This window comes from Biomphalaria glabrata, chromosome 18, assembly GCF_947242115.1.
Source record: "Biomphalaria glabrata chromosome 18, xgBioGlab47.1, whole genome shotgun sequence".
NCBI classification, from domain to species: Eukaryota; Metazoa; Mollusca; class Gastropoda; family Planorbidae; genus Biomphalaria; species Biomphalaria glabrata.
This window is the reverse complement of record NC_074728.1, coordinates 5,708,549-5,732,862: the sequence shown is the minus strand read 5'-3', so window position 1 is coordinate 5,732,862 and position 24,314 is coordinate 5,708,549. Positions and strand designations below refer to the sequence as shown.

General features: G+C 38.9%; 1 protein-coding gene across 3 annotated transcripts in view; it reads left to right on the top strand.

The window, feature by feature from the left end:
- LOC106074425 (uncharacterized) overlaps positions 1 to 22,620 on the top strand; it is a 30,092-nt gene extending 7,472 nt beyond the window's left edge. The window contains exons 5-14 of one of the 3 annotated variants that reach the window (XM_056017843.1): positions 5,424 to 5,483; positions 7,173 to 7,385; positions 9,394 to 9,522; positions 11,718 to 11,867; positions 14,212 to 14,388; positions 15,419 to 15,598; positions 16,823 to 17,038; positions 19,270 to 19,398; positions 21,207 to 21,398; positions 22,056 to 22,620. In XM_056017843.1, coding sequence (XP_055873818.1) covers positions 5,424 to 5,483; positions 7,173 to 7,385; positions 9,394 to 9,522; positions 11,718 to 11,867; positions 14,212 to 14,388; positions 15,419 to 15,598; positions 16,823 to 17,038; positions 19,270 to 19,398; positions 21,207 to 21,398; positions 22,056 to 22,288 — 1,679 coding nt within the window. In that variant the 3' untranslated portion in view covers positions 22,289 to 22,620. The remainder of the gene's footprint in view (positions 1 to 5,423; positions 5,484 to 7,172; positions 7,386 to 9,393; positions 9,523 to 11,717; positions 11,868 to 14,211; positions 14,389 to 15,418; positions 15,599 to 16,822; positions 17,039 to 19,269; positions 19,399 to 21,206; positions 21,399 to 22,055) is intronic. The other 2 variants (XM_056017844.1, XM_056017845.1) reach the window with 2 other exon arrangements.
- Positions 22,621 to 24,314: the final 1,694 nt, after the last annotated feature.

Sequence of the window (24,314 nt, the reverse complement as noted above, 5' to 3'; positions counted from 1 at the left end):
GGCTCAAATCCTCTCTTGCAAAAGCCCTGGACAGAAACCCTGCTGTCTTGCGTAGTGCATGAATGTCGCCATACAGGTCGAGAATTTTGGGTTATGGGAAGAGTGTTTCGATAACGAGCTAAGTAGACTTAATTTATTTGTTATTAATAAGTTGGTTTATGTAAATAGTATAGTCTACTTAGTCTCTTATCCTCCCCTGTATACTTTTGTTGTAAAAGAATTCTTTTGTTTTGATACGAGACTGTAGTGTGTCTCATGGATGATGTCATTTAATTGTCATGACATGTATTATATTATTGTAAACCATCGCCTCTGTGATGGTGGTTCTTTGATTATTTTAAACTGAACCTGTCCTACTATTTTGATTTTTTCATTATTTCATTTTCTTTTGATAGCCTTTATTTCCTTTTTATTTTACATGATCTATTTCTTTTGTTTCTAAATAAACTCTTTTTTTTTTGTTTGTTTTTTTGTTACAACTGAACTTTTAGTATTATTACTTGTCTGTCTCAGTAATTTTGTATATCTAGAGGCTATAGTTAGTAGCCTAGATAATATAATTTGGGACCACAAAGTACCACTGGACTAACTTGCCAGTACAGCAGAGGTCACTGGTCTTATAACCTATCCTAATACTAGGTTAAAGTATTCTTATTCTAATAGCTTGGAATTTGTGGTAAGAATCTATTGAATCGCTAGACCTTGGTAATATGGATTTACATCATTTATATTTAATATGCGCATTATGTGTATTTCTAACAGTCGTAAGTAGCATACAAAATTGTTTTGTGTGTACATATTTATTTATTGCATTATCTTATGTCTACCACGTGTTGACATCATAATGACCATTGAAGCAAGCTTGTATATATTTGTACATTATATTTTAGTTCTTTTCTCTCGGGGGCTCGCCTTGATGATGTTTCTAGTGCAATGGCCCTCAAACTGTAGTATTGTCACTACCTCTTGTACTTTCATTGATCTGTTCTCGTTGATCTGCAATATTTGTGTTTGAACTTGTGTGATTCTCTCATTGAAGGCTATGCCCGAGAATACAAAGCAGTTATATTATGAATGTATTTAGCTCGGTGTTTTTGTTTCAGCCTGATTTCACAGCTCCGGAATTTCTGTGACTTAATCTTGTTTCTGCTTTTCTTGGATTCCTGTTTTCCTGTAATTCATGTTAGTCTTGCTGTTTTTCATCCTTACACATCTCTGCGACTCAATCCAACATTAACTCCGTGGCCGAAGGCAGGAACCTCTATGTGAGCGAACACAGAGTACTTAGGTCTACATCTGAAGTCTACTCTCAGCGCCCGCAATCTAACTCTTCATCTTTTATTTTATCCTTCCACATCAGCGTCTCGCACATTTCGAGGACATACAACAGCGACCAGGCCATTCTAAACTTAACTAGAGTTTTTTAGCTGAATCTAGCACCTCCCAATGTTGATACTCACGCTAACGAACTAGAACAGTCTACAGCACCAAGGCAGAGACGTGAGCTGGATCTGGCACCTCCCAATGTTGATACTCACGCTACTGGACTAGAACAGTCTACAGCACCAAGACAGAGAAGTGAGCTGAATCTAGCACCTCCCAATGTTGATACTCACGCTAACAGACTAGAACAGTCTACAGCACCAAGGCAGAGTAGTGAGCTGGATCTGGCACCTCCCAATGTTGATACTCACGCTACTGGACTAGAACAGTCTACAGCACCAAGACAGAGAAGTGAGCTGAATCTAGCACCTCCCAATGTTGATACTCACGCTAATGGACTAGAACAGTCTACAGCACCAAGACAGAGAAGTGAGCTGGATCTGGCACCTCCCAATGTTGATACTCACGCTACTGGACTAGAACAGTCTACAGCACCAAGACAGAGAAGTGAGCTGAATCTAGCACCTCCCAATGTTGATACTCACGCTACTGAACTAGAACAGTCTACAGCACCAAGACAGAGAAGTGAGCTGGATCTGGCACCTCCCAATGTTGATACTCACGCTACTGAACTAGAACAGTCTACAGCACCAAGACAGAGAAGTGAGCTGAATCTAGCACCTCCCAATGTTGATACCCACGCTAATGGACTAGAACAGTCTACAGCACCAAGACAGAGAAGTGAGCTGAATCTGGCACCTCCCAATGTTGATACTCACGCTACTGAACTAGAACAGTCTACAGCACCAAGGCAGAGAAGTGAGCTGAATCTAGCACCTCCCAATGTTGATACTCACGCTAACAGACTAGAACAGTCTACAGCACCAAGACAGAGAAGTGAGCTGGATCTGGCACCTCCCAATGTTGATACTCACGCTAATGGACTAGAACAGTCTACAGCACCAAGACAGAGAAGTGAGCTGGATCTGGTACCTCCCAATGTTGATACTCACGCTAACAGACTAGAACAGTCTACAGCACCAAGACAGAGAAGTGAGCTGGATCTGGTACCTCCCAATGTTGATACTCACGCTAACAGACTAGAACAGTCTACAGCACCAAGACAGAGAAGTGAGCTGGATCTGGCACCTCCCAATGTTGATACTCACGCTACTGAACTAGAACAGTCTACAGCACCAAGACAGAGAAGTGAGCTGAATCAAGCACCTCCCAATGTTGATACTCACGCTAACAGACTAGAACAGTCTACAGCACCAAGACAGAGAAGTGAGCTGGATCTGGCACCTCCCAATGTTGATACTCACGCTACTGGACTAGAACAGTCTACAGCACCAAGACAGAGAAGTGAGCTGAATCTGGCACCTCCCAATGTTAATACTCCCGCTAATGGACTATAACAGTCTACAGCACCAAGACAGAGAAGTGAGCTGAATCTAGCACCTCCCAATGTTAATACTCCCGCTAATGGACTAGAACAGTCTACAGCACCAAGACAGAGAAGTGAGCTGAATCTAGCACCTCCCAATGTTAATACTCCCGCTAATGGACTAGAACAGTCTACAGCACCAAGACAGAGAAGTTAGCTGGATTTGGCACCTCCCAATGTTAATACTCCCGCTAATGGACTATAACAGTATACAGCACCAAGGCAGAGAAGTTAAGCAGGATCTGGTACCTCCCAATGTTAATACTCCCGCTAATGGACTATAACAGTCTACAGCACCAAGACAGAGAAGTTAAGCAGGATCTGGTACCTCCAAATGTTAATACTCCCGCTAATGGACTAGAACAGTCTACAGCACCAAGGCAGAGAAGTTAAGCAGGATCTGGTACCTCCCAATGTTAATACTCCCGCTAACAGACTAGAACAGTCTACAGCATTAAGACAGAGAAGTGAGCTGGATCTGGCACCTCCCAATGTTGATACTCACGCTAACAGACTAGAACAGTCTACAGCACCAAGACAGAGAAGTGAGCTGGATCTGGCACCTCCAAATGTTGATACTCACGCTACTGAACTAGAACAGTCTACAGCACCAAGACAGAGAAGTGAGCTGAATCAAGCACCTCCCAATGTTGATACTCACGCTAACAGACTAGAACAGTCTACAGCACCAAGACAGAGAAGTGAGCTGGATCTGGCACCTCCCAATGTTGATACTCACGCTACTGGACTAGAACAGTCTACAGCACCAAGACAGAGAAGTGAGCTGAATCTGGCACCTCCCAATGTTAATACTCCCGCTAATGGACTATAACAGTCTACAGCACCAAGACAGAGAAGTGAGCTGAATCTAGCACCTCCCAATGTTAATACTCCCGCTAATGGACTAGAACAGTCTACAGCACCAAGACAGAGAAGTGAGCTGAATCTAGCACCTCCCAATGTTAATACTCCCGCTAATGGACTAGAACAGTCTACAGCACCAAGACAGAGAAGTTAGCTGGATTTGGCACCTCCCAATGTTAATACTCCCGCTAATGGACTATAACAGTATACAGCACCAAGGCAGAGAAGTTAAGCAGGATCTGGTACCTCCCAATGTTAATACTCCCGCTAATGGACTATAACAGTCTACAGCACCAAGACAGAGAAGTTAAGCAGGATCTGGTACCTCCAAATGTTAATACTCCCGCTAATGGACTAGAACAGTCTACAGCACCAAGGCAGAGAAGTTAAGCAGGATCTGGTACCTCCCAATGTTAATACTCCCGCTAACAGACTAGAACAGTCTACAGCACCAAGACAGAGAAGTGAGCTGGATCTGGCACCTCCCAATGTTGATACTCACGCTAATGGACTAGAACAGTCTACAGCACCAAGACAGAGAAGTGAGCTGGATCTGGTACCTCTCAATGTTGATACTCCCGCTAATGGACTAGAACAGTCTACAGCACCAAGGCAGAGAAGTGAGCTGAATCTAGCACCTCCCAATGTTAATACTCCCGCTAATGGACTAGAACAGTCTACAGCACCAAGACAGAGAAGTGAGCTGGATCTGGTACCTCCCAATGTTAATACTCCCGCTAATGGACTAGAACAGTCTACAGCACCAAGACAGAGGGATACGCTTCTGAGAGCACAACTGAACGCAGGATGAATAAAGCAATCTATATAAACAATATATCACTCATATTTGTACCATCAGCAGTCAGTATGATGATTATGTTATTTCATGAATAGAGCAATGTATATAAACAATAAAGCACTCATATTTGTATCATCAGGAGTCAGTATGTTGATTTGATTATTTCATTTATTTCTACTCTTGGATAGATTACATAATGATTTATAACTATACTCCCCCCACCTTTGTGATCCCTCCCCCCTTTTATTTTTTTAAACATTAAACATTGTTTCTTGGTAACTAAAGGGTTTCCCTTCACTAGTGTATGCTAGCTGTGTGTTCTGTTTCCCAGCCTGTAATGCGCACTGGTCTACGGTGTCGTTAGAAACCCCCTAGACCTAACGTCACCGAATAAAAGTATTTAAAAAATTAATTGATTTTAAATATATAACCCGCCCCCACACACACACAGGCGCATGACAATGGGGGCTTTTCTCTTGGGCGGATGACAATGGGGGCTTTTGCCTTGTGCGGATGACAATGGGGGCTTTTGCCTTGTGCGGATGACATACATCAGATAGATTAATTCTATTCAGTGATTTGGTAGCGTGGGAAACAAAGAAGTTTTTACGTCTGTTTTTTTTTTTTTTTTTGTAAACAGCATCTTGCCTCTCTTTTGTAATGGTAAAATCTCTTGCTCAGAGAATGTTTTTTTTACCTTGAAATCTTTTTACCCTTATTAGGAATGTTTCTCTCGAGTGGAGCCTGTTTGCTACCAATGCTATATAGCCAGTAAAATAATTGATTCCGTCCTACATCTTCATAGAATCACAAAATATTAAAATATTAAAGTAAATTGTTCGAGTTTACTCGAGCCTCAAAACATTTAAATAGATATTAAAGTTTTAAAAAATGTGATAAGGTATTCCATTTCTTTTCATGTTATAAAAGGCCTTGGTCCAGCTGTTAACATAGAAAGAAAACAACATGATTCCAGATCTTCTAGATCAGGTGGGATTTCAAAATTAACCAGATGTCTATGCTAATTTTGTAGTCGGATAAACAAATAGCCTCCATGAACTTTTGATAGAAACAGATTCCGGAATATTAAAGATTAATGTTGACACTTTAGTTGTATTAAGATTTAAAAGATTGATTTGTCGAAAGTGTACTAACCCTTGTCGACAACCGATTGTTGGTACGATGGCTGGTACGCTTCCGACAGAGCTTCATAGGCAGCTGAGGAGACCAGACGGAAAGGACGCGTGGTGGCAACTTAATCGTACGGAGCAGACCGTCCTGGCCCAGTTCCGGGTCGGGCACTGTCCAATTAGTGTTTACTTCGGGCGGTTTCGAGAAAACTACAACACAAGGTGCCGCCACTGCATCGAGGACGAGGAAACAGTAAACCACTTTCTTTATGAATGTCGCATTTTGCTTGAAGGGAGATCGGGACAAGGATTTGAGAGAGATAACTGGTTCATGTACGGCAATGGGTCTGTCCTTGTATGGGGACCTTAAAACTGCTATCGTTCATGTGCTCTAATGGAGATAACCTCAAAATATTTCTTTTACTAATGGGGTTTCTGATACTTGATGCGAAACGGATGTGGGAGAAATAACGTGTACAGTGATGCCCACAATACGGCCCGCGGGCCACATCCGGCCCGCGACGTGGTTCTACCCGGCCCGCCGAAACGTCTGCAAAGTGTAGAAAGTGCCATGTGATGATGATCGTGTTCAGATTGAACAATATTCGTCGTTTCTAAAATCCATCTGCGGCCAATGTGCCAAATGCCCAGGCAGAGCTACAACTGAAACGGATAGACTTACAAACTAGACACACTTGCTTGATACATTTCAAGTGATGCAGACAATTGATTTCTACTTCGTCTTTCTTGCATAACCTTTTCGAAATCTCCGAAAACAAGTGTTACGGATGATCACAACAGCTGACTTACTGACTTAATCCTGTGCACTCTCATGGGAGCATAGGTCCGCAAACTCTCCAACGAACTCGATTCTGAACAGTTTTCTTCATCTGCTCGCAATAATTACAAGGACTTATTAGTGGGACAAACTTTTTCAGAGATGAATCCTGCGAAACCGATGCTACGTAATCGTCTCGTCTCTTAGACGAACATCTAGAATACTAGATTCAGTCCTTCGACTTGGCGTCTCAACTATACAACCGGATATTTAAAAGTAGTTTAGGATAAACTTCTCATGAATTAATGTAAATACTAGATTAAGGGGTTTCTAATAAAAATTGATTTATTGTATAATTGGCTATTTTTTTCCCCTTTTTCTTCATGTGGCCCGCGACTCGAGTGTCGGATATGAAAATGGCCCGCCGTCCGAGTGAGGTTGAGCATCATTGATCTAAGGGGATTAAACACTACTTATCTAGCCTTATCTGTGAATACCGAAAGATTAATTTCCCTTGTTGGTATCAAACTAAATAATTAATTACCAGTAGTTTATTGACTAATAGGTTAATTTTTGTTATTGAATCATGTTTTGTGTATGCCAATGAATAATTGTGCAAAGGCTATACTTCATCCAATAATGGGTGTGGGAGAAATTGCATATACAAACATTTTTACCCAGACAGACAGTGTGAGTTGATTTAAGCATTGTAATAATAAGATAAAAGTCCGTGAATAATTTTTTTAGCACATCTGTGTTTCTATGTTTTAGATTCCAGCTTTTGGGTAGGTGCTAATGATATAGAGATCGAAGGAGAATTCATCTGGACAGACACATTCTCCGTCGTTTCCTCTGACCTCTGGGCTCAGGGTTATCCAATCAAAAAGGCCGTTACACAAGACTGCGGCTATGTGGACGCTATGCAGAGAATGTTGAAAAACCGTAGGTGTTCTGGGACTTTGAATGTTCTTTGTTACATATCAAGTAAGTCGGTGATTTAAAAACAACTAAATAAATGTATTTTTACATTTATTTAGTTGTTTTTTGTTTTGTTTTGTTTTTTGCCATTAACCGTTTTTTGTACATTTTGTAATTATTGTAAATTTTTACCTGACAAACAGACAGACAGATAGAGTGAGCTGATATAAGCTTTGTAAAAGGGGCGCCTTAACTTTGTCCAGCTAGTACGAAAAAAGATATGGCCAGGTGAATTGAGACTAATCCCTATAGAAGGCCTCAATACTAACCTGCAACGTGTCAACCTGTGACGTGGCAACGAGCTAATGGTATAGAGAATCTACACTAACCACAGGTTGAGACGTAGATGGTAAGTGTTCAGGCATTCTATAAAGATTATTCTCGGGTGAATAAGGGATCGATTCTGTTCCACTGTTGGCGCTTAAAAGACAGAAAACACCGAAGCAAATAAAAGAAAAAAAACACAAACTCATATGGAGGCGATATTTTTCCCGCTTCATTTGTTTCAGGGCGTCTTTACACAAATGTAGATGATTAAATCCTTAATACCTTAATTCCTTTATACCTTTATACCTTAATAACTTAATACCTTAATAAATTTATACCATAATACCTTAATACCTTAATACCTTGATGCCTTTATACTGGCAGAGAATGACAACGAGAAGATTCGATCTCGGGACCATCATGACGTCTGTGTCGAGGCGTTTATCCAAAGATCACACAATCTCAGACAAAGCAAACATGCGGATACTGCTTCAAGCTCAATGAACCTCATGCAACGAGTCGTAATCAAACACCCTTTAAGTCCTCTGCTTTTCCATCTTTTCTATACAAAGTAAAGTAAGTTCCCCTGTCAGACCTTGCGATCTATAGAACAGAGGATATCATCTGTTTCTTTAGCCGACGTTTAACAAGCAGGGTGTCATGTGGCCAGCAAAACGTCAACCGCTTTTACTTTACCCCCAACTAAAGTCAGATACCCATTAGAGTTGGGTAGACTCAGGGACGCAATTAAAATCCCGAAATTAAAAAAAATCCCAGTCTTGACCGAGATTCGAACCCGGGACTCCAGGTTCGGAAGCCAAGCGCTTAACCAACACCGCGCGCCATACAACGTACAACCAAGGATATCACGTGACCGAACTTTTTGATGTTTTATCCGTGGACATGGACACGTGACCGTATGTTTTAGTGACTAAGGTCATTTAGACTTCTGGTTTTTATTTATTCAAATGCAGGTATTATATAGAGCATATATAACAGTGTTGTATGTTGTAGTGCTTTATTTTTACAAAGCTTATATCCACTCACTCTGTTTGGTGAGAAGTGTGTACACGTTATTTCTCCCACACCCAATCTCGGTTCAAGCTGAAATTTAGCTCAAATATTTAATTTACAAACCAACAATCAATAAAAAGTATTAACCAATTAATTGGCAATTTATTATTTTGTATTGTATCTCAAACAAGGGAAAGAAATTTTCATTGACTTATAAAGGGGTATAAGTTGAATTAGTCCCCCTTTATTCTTGTAGAGAAAAAAATTGTAAATAACTCTAGGCAGCTCCATTGCAATGTTGTTACCTTGTTACCTTGTTACCTTGTAACCCTATTGGTTTGAGGAGGATGGGTAGTCTTTAACCCTCGAGTTCTACTTCAGGTCGCTCACTTTATAAAAAAAAAAAAAATTCGATCACCCAGATACCCCCATCTTTTCCCAACCCCTTTCCAGCTGGTCCAGACAAGTGATAGGATCATAGCGTATTGAGAAAGATAAAAGCATAAACTTACGCTAAACAAAAACGATTGGTCAAAATATTTCTAATAGCACAGTTTTATTATTGTTAATCTAGATGCCTTACGAATTAAATTATACGAGTTATATTACAAGTACACTATATATATAAGCTTTTTTTCTAAAGTATTTTTTTCTTTTCATTTCTTCTTTTCGTTTCAAACTGTAAAAAAAAAAGAATGGTTCAAGCTAACGAAATTTCTTATTTTCTTTTCAGTTTCAAAGCCGTTGTGGTACAACAATGACATGATGTTGTGCCATTGCGCTGACGGTCAGTGTAACACAGAGGGCGAGTGTCTGTCTGGAGGGTGTGCCAGGGGATGGTTCGGACCGAAATGTCAATTCAGTACGTTTTCTGTTCACTGTTACGTTCCTAGGACACGCGTGTCTCACGTAAATATAGTTAGGACCGGCCCTGAATATAGTTTCGCTATTCACTGGTTACTCTTGTTACCCTAGTTAATCTAGATGCACTGGTAGATCTGGTTATTATGGTTACCCTGGTTATTCTGGTTACCCTGGTTACTAGTAGTTACATAAGTTAATCCGGTTACTGTGTTTACACGTGTTAATATTATTACACTTTTTACGCCCTGGTGAATTTTGGTGCACTGATTAATTTGGCTACCCTGGTTAATACACTTGTTTGTATGGTTACGCTGGTTACATTGGTTAATCTGGTTAATTTAAAAAAAAAGGTACAGTTACACCTTATCAGTCTTTTTAACCTATGAGAAAGATGCTACAAACTTTCTGTTTCTGCGGCCCATAGCTAACTCATATTGCTAGCACGACGACCAGCTGCCTTAACTTTTCCAAATCTAATATCAGGTACCCAGCGGGGATGGGTGGATTCCGGGACGCCCTAAATATCTCAGATTTGAAATTCCAGTCTTGAACAGGATTCAAATCAGGGACCTTTGGCTCGAAGGCCAAGCGCTTTACAAAAAACTGCCATTACTCGTGCAAAACGTTGGTTTATTAGTTGCCCTGGTTGCATTGGTAACCCTGGTTATAAGTACTACCTATGTTTTAATGGTTAACCTGGTCTCGTTATTTACCCCCGAATTATTTCAAAGCTTACTTCAACGCTCTATGTCTGTCCCTCTGTCTGTCTGTCAGATAGATTTTCTCCCACTTCCCATTTTTGGAGCAAGTTAAAACTTTGCACTATTACTTATTCATTGTTCCTAAATAATATGAATCAATTAAAAAACAACAACATTTTTGTAGGTGTCGAAAAAGGAAATAAATCTGACAGTATTGAGAAATAGAGCTGCGGTTAAAAAACTTGGCTGCGAACCGGGTGTCATGGGTTTAAATCCTGGTGAAGACTGGAATGTTTAATATCGGAATCTTTGAGCGCCTCTGAGTCCATTCAGCTCTAATGGGTACCTGGCATTAGTTGGGGAAAAGTAAATGCGGTTGGTCGTTGTGCTGACCACATGGCACACTTGTTAACCTTAGGGCAAAGAAACAGATAACTTTTACATCATCTGCCTATAGACCACAAGGTCTGTAAAGGAATCTTTACTTTTTTTTACTTATTAGTATTATTATTATTATAGCTTTTATATAGCGCTACTTTCATGCTTATAACATGCTCAGAGGGCTTTTGGTCCAATCTCATTTTTGGCCCGTTGGGGGGGTGGGGGGGGAGTGGGTATCTAGGAGTTGGTTTTCCGTGCTGCCTTTAGGCGCTTATTTAGAAATCTACCTGTAAAAGTGAAGTTTTTCCCTTATATAAAGTCATCTATATCTATAGATAGATAGATAGATAGATAGATAGATAGATAGATAGATAGATAGATAGATAGATAGATAGATAGATAGATAGATAGATAGATAGATAGATCGATTGATAGATAGTTAGATAACAATAATAATAATAATCTTTATTGAGATAGATAGATAGATAGATAGATAGATAGATAGATAGATAGATAGATAGATAGATAGATAGATATATAGATAGATAGATAGATAGATAGATAGATAGATAGATAGATAGATAGATTGATAGATAGTTAGATAACAATAATAATAATAATAATCTTTATTGATATAGATAGATAGATAGATAGATAGATAGATAGATAGATAGATAGATAGATAGATAGATAGATAGATAGATAGATGGATAGATAAATAGATAGATAGATAGATAGATAGATAGATAGATAGATAGATAGATAGATAGATAGATAGATCGATTGATAGATAGTTAGATAACAATAATAATAATAATAATCTTTATTGATATAGATAGATAGATAGATAGATAGATAGATAGATAGATAGATAGATAGATAGATAGATAGATAGATAGATAGATAGATAGATAGATAGATCGATTGATAGATAGTTAGATAACAATAATAATAATAATAATCTTTATTGATATAGATAGATAGATAGATAGATAGATAGATAGATAGATAGATAGATAGATAGATAGATAGATAGATAGATAGATAGATAGATAGATAGATAGATAGATAGATTTATGTATCTATTTGTTCTGTTTTTCCTCACGATTAGAGAACTTAGACTTTGATATAGATGAGCAGGGCCGACTACTTCAAGACTACGACAATAGCACATGTGTACTGTTCAAAAGAAACTATCTACTCATTACCTTCACGCAGAGGTCACACTTCACCTGGTTAAGGCTAATCATGAAGGACATAGGTGGGTATCATCTTCCACCCGGTGCTGAAGTCCTGTCTTTCTTTGTATGTAGAGCGTCAATGAGTGTTTCTTGTATATATGGCTGTGATGCATCCCTAGGCGAGAATAAACAAATGTCCGTGCCTCAATCTTAAGCCAGCTTAAGGTCCTGCGAGAGGTCTGAAGGGTTTTCAAAATATAGTGAAGAAAAAACAACACCTTACCGACATATAATTATGTAATGATAATATTATAATAATTATATAATTATTTTTCTGGCACATACATTTACATTAGGCTAGAAATGAGGTTTCCAAAATTAAGTAATGAATGTTAAATCTAGTCTGATATATCTCTTTTTAATGGGAGTTGTGTTTCTTAGATAAGTCTATTAATCTCACCGTATCATCTCTTCCAATGGGGATTGGCCACTAACCGGCTTCCTCAAGGCGTCTTGTTTCTGAGTCTCTCCAACTGTCCCCACATCTTTTCTATACTGGAATATATTTTGATATAGTCGAAGATCAGTGAGACAAACAATTACATTTTATGATGACATAGGAAGATCTTGTAAAACCCTTAGCATATTGAGGATGGTCTAAAACAGGGGTTCTCAACCTGTGGGTCGCGACCCCCTTGGGGGTCGATCGACGATTTGCCAGGGGTCGCCTAAGACCATCGAAAATATGGATTGTTTTTTGTCTATTGTTCTATTGCTGTGTGTGTGTGCGGGGGGGGAAGGGTCGCGGCAGAGTGGGGGATTGTAAAAAGGGGTCGCCGAGCATAAAAGGTTGAGAACCGCTGGTCTAAGAGGAATGTCAGAGGTAATTTTTGGTGCTCGTATTCAAACTGCAATAGCTAATGTTCGTTTGATGTTAGTATGTGTCCCTTAAATAAAATTTCTAGTAGCAACGCGTTTTTTTAAATAACATAATTTAACACCAAAAAAGCATTTTAGAAGATATATTTTTTTTAAAAAGACAATACTCCATTATTAAACTTTAAATATAATAAAATGATTTTAAAAAATAATTTTAAATGTTATGGTTCAGTTTGAGTATCGAACCCGTAACACCGGCTGCTGCAAAAATATGAATTTTCTGATTCGGCCAGCGAATATTTATTGGTCTGTTCATTATATGGACATCTCAATCTGACATTAGACCTAAAGTTCTGATTTTCTTCTCTATCTTTAATCTAGATTTAATCTATTTTACTTTTACATAAAAATATTAGAAAGGCTTGTGAGCTTCAATGAAATTGATTTAATTTACTCAGTTATGGCATAATTAAGGTAGTATATATGACTACGCCATGTCGGCACTAGACCTAGATATAAGTCTCCAGCCAAATTTACATTTATTTATTTTTTACTATAAAATGCTATAACCGTCCAACTAGAGATTTCCCCGTGTGACCAACGAGCTAGTAATTCATTTATTAGCAATCTACATCAACTGTTAAATTTCTAGGAAACTCGTTTGAGGTGTTTTTGAGATGTGCTGTCTAGGTTCCTGGATTCATGTTTTTGCAGGTTCCATGAAAGAGTAACTTGAATAGAGATATTGTGAAAATGTTCACAGGGACCCCGTTTCTGTACAAAGTCTGATAGTTGAAAGTCTTCTTTTCACTTGATCTGAACTAAGATCTATTTTATTACAAAGTTTATATCAGCTCATTCTGTCTGTCTGTCTGTCACAAATCTCAGAAACGTTATTTTTTCAACTTCCCATTTAGAGAATCTAGTTGAAATTTGCACAATGTTACATCGTTGTTGACAACACGAATCAATGAAAAAAATTAACCAATTTTAATAAAAAAATTGGTAGTTAATTGAGTAATTATATTTAAAAGGGAAGATAAATCTGTCAGTACGGCAGTACTTGTGTAGTTCTTTCCCTTAAATACGCTTTATTTTAATTTTTTTCAATATAGATCTATATTTTACTTGTCCACTATGCCTCCTTGACAATATTTTGATAGTACTGGCATTATTCCTTTGTTGAAGGCGAGTGACTGTAGTACCATAAACTTGGTATTTTAAAAGTTTTCCCTTAACATACCTAAAGAGAATTAGTATTCTTGAGTATAAGCAAGAGAGAGATTTACTCTTATCATATTGTAACTATTTAAAAGTAAAAACATTTTTTCTCTCAATGTTTGTATTGAAATTTGGTCTCATGAGCCAAAGCACAAGGAAAATATTTTGACTAACTTACTGCAAATACCACTATTAAAATAAACAGAAAAAAAACAACAAAGGTCATTACATGACCCAAACTCTGGTAAACTCTGACTTCCTAAGGTTGGTTTAAATTATGATGCCTCGGGAGCGCTGCGGCTATAGAAAGTCTTTGCTGTTCAGGTCAGCTCCAAGGCTTCACACTCTACTTAGACGGAGTGAAAGACACCAGCGCCATTTACATCATGCACGATCAGCGAACGATGGACGTCAGGACCAGCATCTACACCTCTGAATGCCGGGTGGTCGAAATGTTTTGGACAGAGGCCAAGACCATGTGCACGTTGTACGTTTACGGAGGTCAGTTGTGGTCAAAACAATTATACATCACACACATCGTACTTTCGTTAAGCATTCGCGTTTTAACCCTTTTAATGCAAACAAGCAGAAGTTTGTACAAACTATACATATAAAATCACACTGTCTGTCTGTCTGGTACAAATTTCGTACACGTTATTTCTCCCACTTCCCATTCTCGGATCCATTAGAAATTGTGCAGAATTATTCATTGTTACTAATAAAATATAAATGTAAAAAAATAACCAATTAATTAACATACATACATACATATATACCCTACTTTCTGCTTTATATATTGGATTGAAAAGCATAGAATCAAAGTGAAATTTAAAGGTTAAGTATTCAATTGAGACAACTGGACATTCTATAGTCAGAACTGCTATTTAGTTCTGGAGTGATAACTAGGGACGGACTGGCATTACGGGCAGATGACCGGTGGGCCGTAACCCTAATGGTCCGGTGGGGGTCACCTATTGCCACTATGATGACACGCATGAAATTGTTTAAAATTTTATAACATTCTCTTATAAAAGTGACCCTTTGAGCGTTTAAAAAAAATAAATTTTAGTCTCAAAAGTGTACAGTACTACTGTTTTAATCTTGACAACATTTTCCGAAATAATGTAATAACTAGTAATAAACTAACTCAATAGACAGTGCTACCATTAGGCTTCATCCTTTAAGGACCAACACCTTAGCTATTAAAAAGCAACATAGGATCCAAATTTCTTATAAATATACACACATATATATATAGTCCACTGTATGCATGTTCACAGTTTTCGATACATTATAAAACTTGTAATGATTTTGAGGACAGTTAGACCTAAAATCTGAGACCCTTCGTATGATATACAATTTGTAAGCCTGATTATGACAACCAGTTCGCCGCTGGTGTAGGGAGACCAAGACACTAGGTTTATAGTGCTAATTGGCCATTTGTTCTGGCAGAGTATTTTTAAAAATCTGTGTAGGTTCACCAAGCCAATAAATTGACTTCTCCCAATTAAAACTATTATTCTATTTCCAGGTCGCAATATGGGACTAAAGCAAAAAGCCAATTTCAACTTCACTGCCTCAACACCAGCTTCTCTAGCTGTGGACGGCTACAGCTGGAATTCCGACCAGTGTTTCAAGGGTTGGAGAATGTGGCAGTTGCACTTTCCGGAAGTCATTGCCCTGTATAATGTTGATATTTATCGAAAAATTGGTAGGGACAAAGCTACGTTCTTCTAGTCCCTTTTGTGATTATTTATTTTACACAGCTTATATCAAATCTTTCTGTCTGGGTAGAATCCAGAACATGTCATTTCTCCGACTTCCCATTCTTGGATCAAGTTGAAACTTTGCCCAATTATTCATTGCCGATGACAACACATGAATCGATAAAAAAAAAACACAAGGTTACAAAGACAGTTTGTGTGGAAACACAAACTTAAAATCGGCCCCCGAAGTGGTCCACCCAGGCAGGTAAAAAGGCAGGTTTCAATATTTTCAGAAAGAACATTTTTCAGAAAAAAAACAACTTGACTTCTTAAAACTACTTTACATAACTTCGCCTTTTGTTTCAACCTTTTTAAAAAAAATGTTCACGGCAGTTTTAGAAGTGTTAACTCTTTCAGTGCGAATTATTTTGATAGAAAAAAAATGAAGCTTTCCGGGATTTACTTGCTGAGAGTAACGCCGCACTGTAAGAGTTAAAAGATCTAAAGGTCTATTATTAGAATTATTCAATAATAACAAATAAAAACATGGTGTAGTCAGACATAGTGTACCAATATATGCGATAACTGGGAAAATTTAAATTCAATGTAAGTTTATTGAAAGACTATCTAATCTTTACTTTTATTTTTTTAATTAAATCTAATATAGATTAATTCGAGCTAGACTGCATTATAAGAGTTTTATATCAGAAGTCTAGGTCTGGTGTTAGATCGAGATGCCAATATAATAATAATATCAATAAATGATCGCTAAAATACGCAGGCCTATATCCCACTGGCCGATTTGGTAACGACGTGTGTTCAAGAAACTGACAGAGATAAAATAGTGGTTCGGTACCTGTTTGAGCATTTTAATTAAGTTGTATAATGGACGTATTGACATTTAAAAATTTTTTTTTTTTTTAATATTTTTCTTGTTATTAATTTTTCATTCCCACCTTTTGCCAAAGGTTCTGCGATCATTGTGGTATTTATCAAGGCTGTACTTTTTATTCAAATGCCACGTACTCGATTTAAGTTTTAAGGCAATTCAATTTAAATAAATTAAATAAGAATTACAAGACCACCAGTGGCAGATATCGCAAAATCAAATGGTACCAAATGTCCGTAGTAACTATAGCAAAGGAGAGATCGTTGTTAACAAGTACATCTTTAAATGATTAATTTCTGGTGGTATTTATTTATTTAGTTATTTCTTTGCTTTGCCTTAGAAAGCACCAACAGAAGTTTTCCTCCGCATTTTGCTGTCAGAGCGACCAATGAAGACGATGACATGGAGTGCATTTCGGATGACTTCCGGGCCCATCTAGGGCCGTACGTCCGGTTGATACCAGAAGAGGAGCTCTTCATCAAGTCCCTGATTTTATACAGGAACCCAATTTACCCTGGTGGCGTCATGTCTGTCTGTGAGGTGGTTGTTTATGGCGGTGAGCTCATTTTGGTTGTGTTTTACTTATGGTTGGGATCCAGTGGTGTAGCTATTGTGGGTGAAGGGGGAGGGGGGTCCAAATTTAAAAATTCCCCCCGGGGCCCCCACTTGAAAGGGGGGCTCCCAAATGAGTGTCAGAAATGTATTTTTACATTAAATATTACGCCCCTATCTCTAGCTACGCCACTGTTGAGACCTGGCATCAAGTTCGTCTTTGATGTGATTATAGGGTTTAAATGCTACGTGGTCGAGGATGAGCACATTTCTCATTTCCAATGACCACGAAGATCACTGTAAAGTCACTAAAAAGCCGGCCCCAATGCGTGGCATGGTTAGGTTTTGTCAGTTACAGAAAGGCCTGCTTCTTCTCCTAGCTTCTTGTTGGTTTGGCGCTCTTTCATGCTGGCCACTCTCCTTTCTTCGTATCTCGTGACTCCGAAATTCACGGCTTCACGTCACGAGAAGCGATCGAGAGCTATTGCTATTGCTTCCGAGTCGTAGATGTCAAAATCAGACTCTTTGAAGGAGCTCTTAAGGGTGTCTTTATGGCCAGTGTACAGACCCCCCCCCCCCCTTAGAAGCGCTTTCCAGCACACAGCACATACAATGATAACAATGTTCTTGACGTGGGTATGATAACTTGAAGATGTTCGTCTTTAACTATCTTTCGTAATGAGAAAACAAACGTTCGCGTTTTTATGTTTATAAATTTTTTTTATTGTGATTCAGTATATAAAAAAAACGAATCTGTTCTTCAGTGTTTTAAACTAAAGGACTTTTTTAAAAAAAAATGTTAATATTTAAAACAATTAATAATGAGTAATAATGAGGGTTAATGTGTGTGCGACTTACTGGCACACTCGACTCAGGCCAATCACACAGGTCAAGGGCTGCTGAACAAGGGACACTACTGCTAGTACACGCAAGTATGACACGTGTTGTTGTCATGTGACCGAACGCCTTTACGGTCGAGAGACAGCGTGTAAAGAAAAGACAGTTGAATCGAGAACAGCAAAGCAGTAAGGACTGTGTGGTACATTTGAGTCCTCAAGAATGTAGTTGTAAGAGCAAGAGAGACTTGTAATATTTAGTTAGGCAGTTATGTTAAGTACTAGAAAGCATTTGAAGTTGCTGTAGCCAATTGTGTTGAATTGGCTGTCGATATAATTGTAATTAAAACGCCACATTGTTTATTGAAGCTCTTGTTGTCAAGTTCTTGTATTAGATGTGCTGTGTTGTGTTTGCAAATGGCCGGATAGAGAAGATCGTAACAAAATGTTTTTTTTTATAAGTTAAGGGAGACAGCTCAAACGAAGGGAGATAAGATGAGCTTAATGTTTATTTACTTAATTAATTAACTGACAACAGTGAACACAAACAGCGGTATTCAAGCCTCGGGTTCATATCCCACACATAGAGTCCATTTCTAGGACACACGTATCCCTCTTTACAATCCATGTCTCTGGCACCTCTTTGTACAGCACCAACATACTTCCAGGTGTAGTTCCCAGTCCACGTCGACAACTTCCTGAGTTGCCAGGCAGAGCGAAGGACGCCTCTTTCCTCTTGATCCAAAACTCCAGACTCTATAATTAGCTTCTTGGGCACAAAGGAATCTTCTATTCTCTCTAAACATTGCGTTCTAGTCCTGTGTTGAAGGGCAGTGCGCAGAACAGATTTACATTATTTATAGAAATCAGAGCTATTTGACGCTCCAATGTGTGCCCCTCAAAGTTGTACATCTGTCTCTTTCAGAAATGATTTTCTGCCAACTGTATATCTATATGAAGTAAGGGCGAACTGACGATTAACTTCATAATTAAATATTTTCCATTGGCGCACCTGTTTCGCCATTCTCTTTTAGCTGATCCACTTTTTTTTTGTCTTTAGCAATCCCCCTGACACCCCTTCATGACATTCAGCCAGCGCTAACTATTTGAAAAATATAATGTTTAGTTGTAAAAAAAAAGATATCTACTGGGCAGATGTTTCTGTGGCCCACGGTTAACGATGGTGTTATTAGGCCAGCACAACGACCAATCACTTTTTACTTTTTCCCAACTAATGTTGAGTGCCCATCAGAGCTGGGTGGACACCGAAGCGCCCCAAAGACTCTTCACCAGGATTCGAACCCGGGACCACCGGATCGGAAGGCCAGTGCTTTACCACTCAGCCACCGCGACTCCTATATTTAAGATATATAATATTAGGTTGATGATTTCCCACCAGAGTGCGCACCTCCGAAGTACGGACTCGATTGTGAGAATGTATGTAGCATTACTTGTGTTAGGCAGAAATGTCACTACAGCGGTCAGTGTCTGGACTGTCCATCAGGCAAGACTGGAGCAAACTGTTCAGGTCAGTAACAAAAGCATTTAAAATTAGATTTTAACAAATGATTTTGATTTTTACGACTACTTTCACTAGAGTTACCGTTCGTTTGTCTTAGCCTTTACAGCGATGGAACTGTCAATGAAGATGTAGATAGATGTCTATATTTTAATTTTGGTAAAAGCAGAGTTGCCCCTTTCAGACCTTGCGGTCTATAGGACAGATGATAAGTTGAGATTGTCTGTTTCTTTCTGTAAACGAGCAGAGTGTCACGTGGCCAGCACAACGACCAACCACCTTATTTTCCTCACCTAAAGTCAGGTACCCATTAGAGTTAAGTGTACTCAGGGGCGGCTTGAAAATTCCCGAATTTAAAAATCCCAGTCTTCAACGAGATTCGAACCCAGGACCACAGGTCCGGAAGTCAAGCGCTTGGACATTTATCCACCGCTCCCCCTTTTAAATGTGGTATGAAAGAATTGAGTAAGAGATGTTGCTGAAGCACTCTACCTTAGATATAGTCTTAGAAAAATGTATTGATTAAATTGAACTCGTCCAATTTGACTAGCTTACATAGTGTAGTTTAGAGATTATGTTAGTTTTGTAAATATATATATATATTGTGCATTGTTTTTAGCGACAGTATAACTAGTGACATTGGAGCACCACACAAGATCACCACGTAATCATCTTCTTTTTTGAAGTAACGTTTGTATTATATAAGATAAGATAAGATTTGTTGACCGTTTTTTCTATCTTTTGCCTTGGATAGAACCTTTTTCAGTGGCAGGCCCGTGCATTCTTTTATGTTGTCTTCCCATCGATTTTTCTGTCTGCCTCGACTTCCTTTTCTGGTACTGTTCCCTGAAGGAAGGTCTTTGCGAGCCCCGAAGACCTTGTAATATGGCCATAGAGTTTTAGTTTGCATTTTTTTTACAATAGTTTTCAGGTCATCGTGGGGTCCAATCGTCCTAGTAACCCTGTCTCTAATCTCTTCGTATGCGATGCGGTCTTTAAATGTGATACCTAGGATCCTTCTGTAGCATCTCAATTCCATTGCTAGGATCCTCTTCTCTAGCTCTGCAGTTAGCGTCCCAAGACTCGCAACCATATAAAAATGTGGCCATGACAAGGGAGCGCATCAGTCTTATTTTGGTGACGAGGGCTAAGCCTTTGTCTTTCCAAATTATTTTAAGTTTTGAAAGTGCTGCTGTGGACTGTGCAATTCGGGCCAGGTTTCGTTCCCTCATCTGAGACAATGGCTTTTCACCTCCAATGATGGTGCCCCTTTTAAAGCCCTATTGCATATTGGTCATAATTTTGTTTTGTTTTTTTCGGCAATATAAAGGAACCAAATGAAAAATGTGAAAAATTGAAAAAGGATTTTGTAATAAAAAGACAAACTAAACGGAGGCGCTGTGGTTGAGTGGTAAAGCGCTTGGCTTCTGAACCGGAGGTCCAGGGTTCGAGTTTTGGTGAAGACAGGGATTTTTAATTTCGGGATCTTAATGAGGCCTCCGAGTCCTCCCAGCTCAAATGGGTAAGTTAGGGAAAAGTAAAGATGGATGGTCCTTCTGCTGGCCTCATGACATCCTCGTTAACCATGGACCACATAAACATCTGCCCTGTAGATCTCTATGTCTGAAAGGGGAACTTTAGTTTTATACATATAGAGAGAAAGATCTTTGTGTGAGTACGCTTACATCACCTGGTGGCGTCTCATGATCTCATGTACTGTAAGATATTACTTAAGTTTTAAAAAGAAAAGAAAAAACAAACAGACATTAAACGTAAAGCTTTTCAACTAATACAGCAAGTCGCCGCATGATTTTCAGAAGACGAAGTGTACACGAAGCCGAAGAAAACCAACAAGAACGTGTCTGACGTCGGCACCCACCTCATCAAACTCATCTTTGTGATTGTTCATGGCGGCGTTGCCATGGTGATGGTCACCGCTCTGCTCGGCTACATTATGTCGGAGAGGGTCCGGAAAAGATCCACCCTAATCCATCAGACAAATCAGTCGTGTATGTACACTGCTATGACTCAAGAAAATAAATAAGAAATTATTTTTTTTAAATATTTAAAAAACAACAACAAAGCTTACATTAAGCGTACTTGTATCAATTAGTTTGGATCAGTCTTGAAAATAAATTGACAATAGATCTAGAATCTAGACTATCAATAAGAAAGCATTTATAAAACTAAAAAAGGGGAAACGACCTGAATTCGAAATCATGTTTCCAGCCTTTCAATACTTTTTAAACCAACACGCTAACCACTCTGCTAGTAGTGAGCTTATGAACATTGAAGATTGTATAGTTATCTATTGTTTCGGCAGTCTCGTCCTGTATTTCAGGTTTGCGTTCACTAAGATTCACACGACGACCTATCATAGGGGCACAAATTCATCTTATACCACCACTTCAACCAATTACCTTATTCTCTCCCTTGTTCGAGATACAAAAAAAAATCAATTAGTTTTAGTTAATTAATTTTGTTTTATCAGCTCAATCCTTCAGATAAACTGTAGTAATTAGCGTTTTTTTCTCCATTACATAAGCTTTATTTTTTTATTTTTAAGTAGCCTATTCATTTTCTCTATTGCTTGTGATTACTTTGATTTAATATATTTTTATTTATTTATTTTGAAATATTTTTTTTTTGTTCTTTTTGTATGACAGCTCCAGTACTTAACGAAGAGTTCACCACCTCGCCGTCTCCTTCACCCGTGAGGGAGAACATATCACCCATCGCTGGCGAGAACGACACCCCCAACGCCGCCCTAATGACGATGCAGACGATAACGTCCGCCCTGACGTTCATGACGCACCCGACCGAGACGGGCACTACCACGTCGTATTTGGAGTCAGATGTGGACGCCACCTCAATCACCGCAACGAACATCCCCACCTGATATTTATGCCCGAGATTTAGAGTGTGGATTAAAAGAGCCGTAAAACTGCTAACGGTCGACTTATGATTTCCAAGATCTTAGTGTTTTCCTACGAAGAGAAACAAGGCTCTTACTTTAACGAATAGAATTTAGACTGTGGATTTACAATTACCCGAAAAGACTGAATCAAATACCTTCAACTTCTTTAAGAAGATTTGTAATTACACATCAGGTCAAAGTGACTGATATTATTGTTCATATTCACTGGCTGATGCTACCAAAAAGAGAAAAATGTTAACCATGTACGTCAATGATTGACTCTTTAAAAATGTGTATTGTGTAAATAAAACTGTTTGAAAGTAAAATTGTGAGTTAAAGTTTTCTGCCATTTAAAATAAACAAATGACGTGGAAACAATTCCTGATGCATAGATTTTGTACAGTATAAATTAAAAGTATTGCAAATTTGGTCAATGCTTCTCAGCCTAACGTGGCGCCTGGGTGGAAACGGTCGTCAGGAAAGATGATTAAGCCGATAGGGAAGCAAAACAGAATCGGTGTGCCGAAGGGCGGAGTCAATTGCACTGGTGGGGATGGAATAGAGCTGAACAATCCTGTCACTATCCGTTCCTGAAAGTGCCATTTCATGGCGGACAACCGGAAAGGTTTATATGGTACAGAGAAGGAATATGGGAAAGATTCCCGGTGTGCTCAGCTTTCGACCTCGAGAGTCTTGGGAAGTTGAAACACGAGCCATCAGTAAAAGGGAGGAAACAAATTTACATCTGCTTGGATCGTCCCAGACGAAACAAAGCTTCAGACAGACCAACGGAGAGGAATCTTCCATGGACCTAGAGTTCCAAGAGTATTCGGATCGACTAACTCTTAAGGCAATCACAAAGTATTGCGATAAACGGTGTACAAAGCAAGGGCCCTTAGGCCTACAAGAACTTTATCGGCTTTTAAACTATAGCTTTTATATAGCCCTGCTTTTATGCTTGTAGCACGCTCAAAGTGCTGTAGTCCAATCTCATTTGTGGACCAGTGAGGGCTGGGGGGTGGTGTCTGGGAGAAGGATTTCCGTGCTGCCTTTAGGTACTTAGTAAGCACAGCTCTGCCAGAGTCGGATGTCGAGCCTCGAGCCCCCTTCATAGGTAGCCAAGCCAAGCCAAATCAAGCGTACTTAGCCTCTCAACCACAAACGAACAAAAAAGAAAGGCAAGCAATAAACACAAAGTTTGTTAATGCTGAAACTTGGATAATTTCCCTTGTGGGTCGACAATATTTCAAAGGCTTTTTTTTCTAGCCTTAAGGAGGAATTGGTAGCTTAATTCATCCCCGGAAATGTTTTAAAGACCGTGGATGAACGCAGACAGGACAACTTGAGTTGCTGTTATGTTACGCTGTCCTCATTTAGTAGCGCCAAAAGCAACTGATTTGGCTTACTTAGTCCGCAATACGTAATAGCAGGGCCGGCCTTAGGTTAGGAAAACTAGGGACTCTGATTGGCGAGGGCTTCACACAGGACTCAAATATTTTTTAGAGAAGAAATAGTGAAACTTGTGTCCAATGTTATTGTTGAAGTACACAAAAGTTTTTATAAATTGTGTAATTTATTTTTTCGTTGCTTATTTTTATTTTTTTATTGCAATTGGGCCAACCAAATTCACTTCACCAAGGGCATCCATTTATCTAAAGCCAACACTCGTAAAAGATGCCCAACCCAAAGCAGAGATCGAAGAATTTTCTGCGAAGCATGTATCAAATCAATTATTCTGCCTGTCTGAGGGGGATAATGACCATTGACCTTCAGGGCCCTTAAAATCACTAAGAAGATTCTCTGTAAGAAGGTGGTACTGCTGCAGACCTGCCACATCACCAGAAAATTTCTCAGCGAACACTGTTAAAGGGAGACTACAGTGAATTTTGTTTCTCTCTAACGTCCTTCAACCCTGGCAGTGCCAGAGACTGATTATTAGTTCCTTTTTTTTACATAATAATAAGGCTTTGTTTGATTTACGTAGTTGGAGATTGTCTACTCGTTTTTT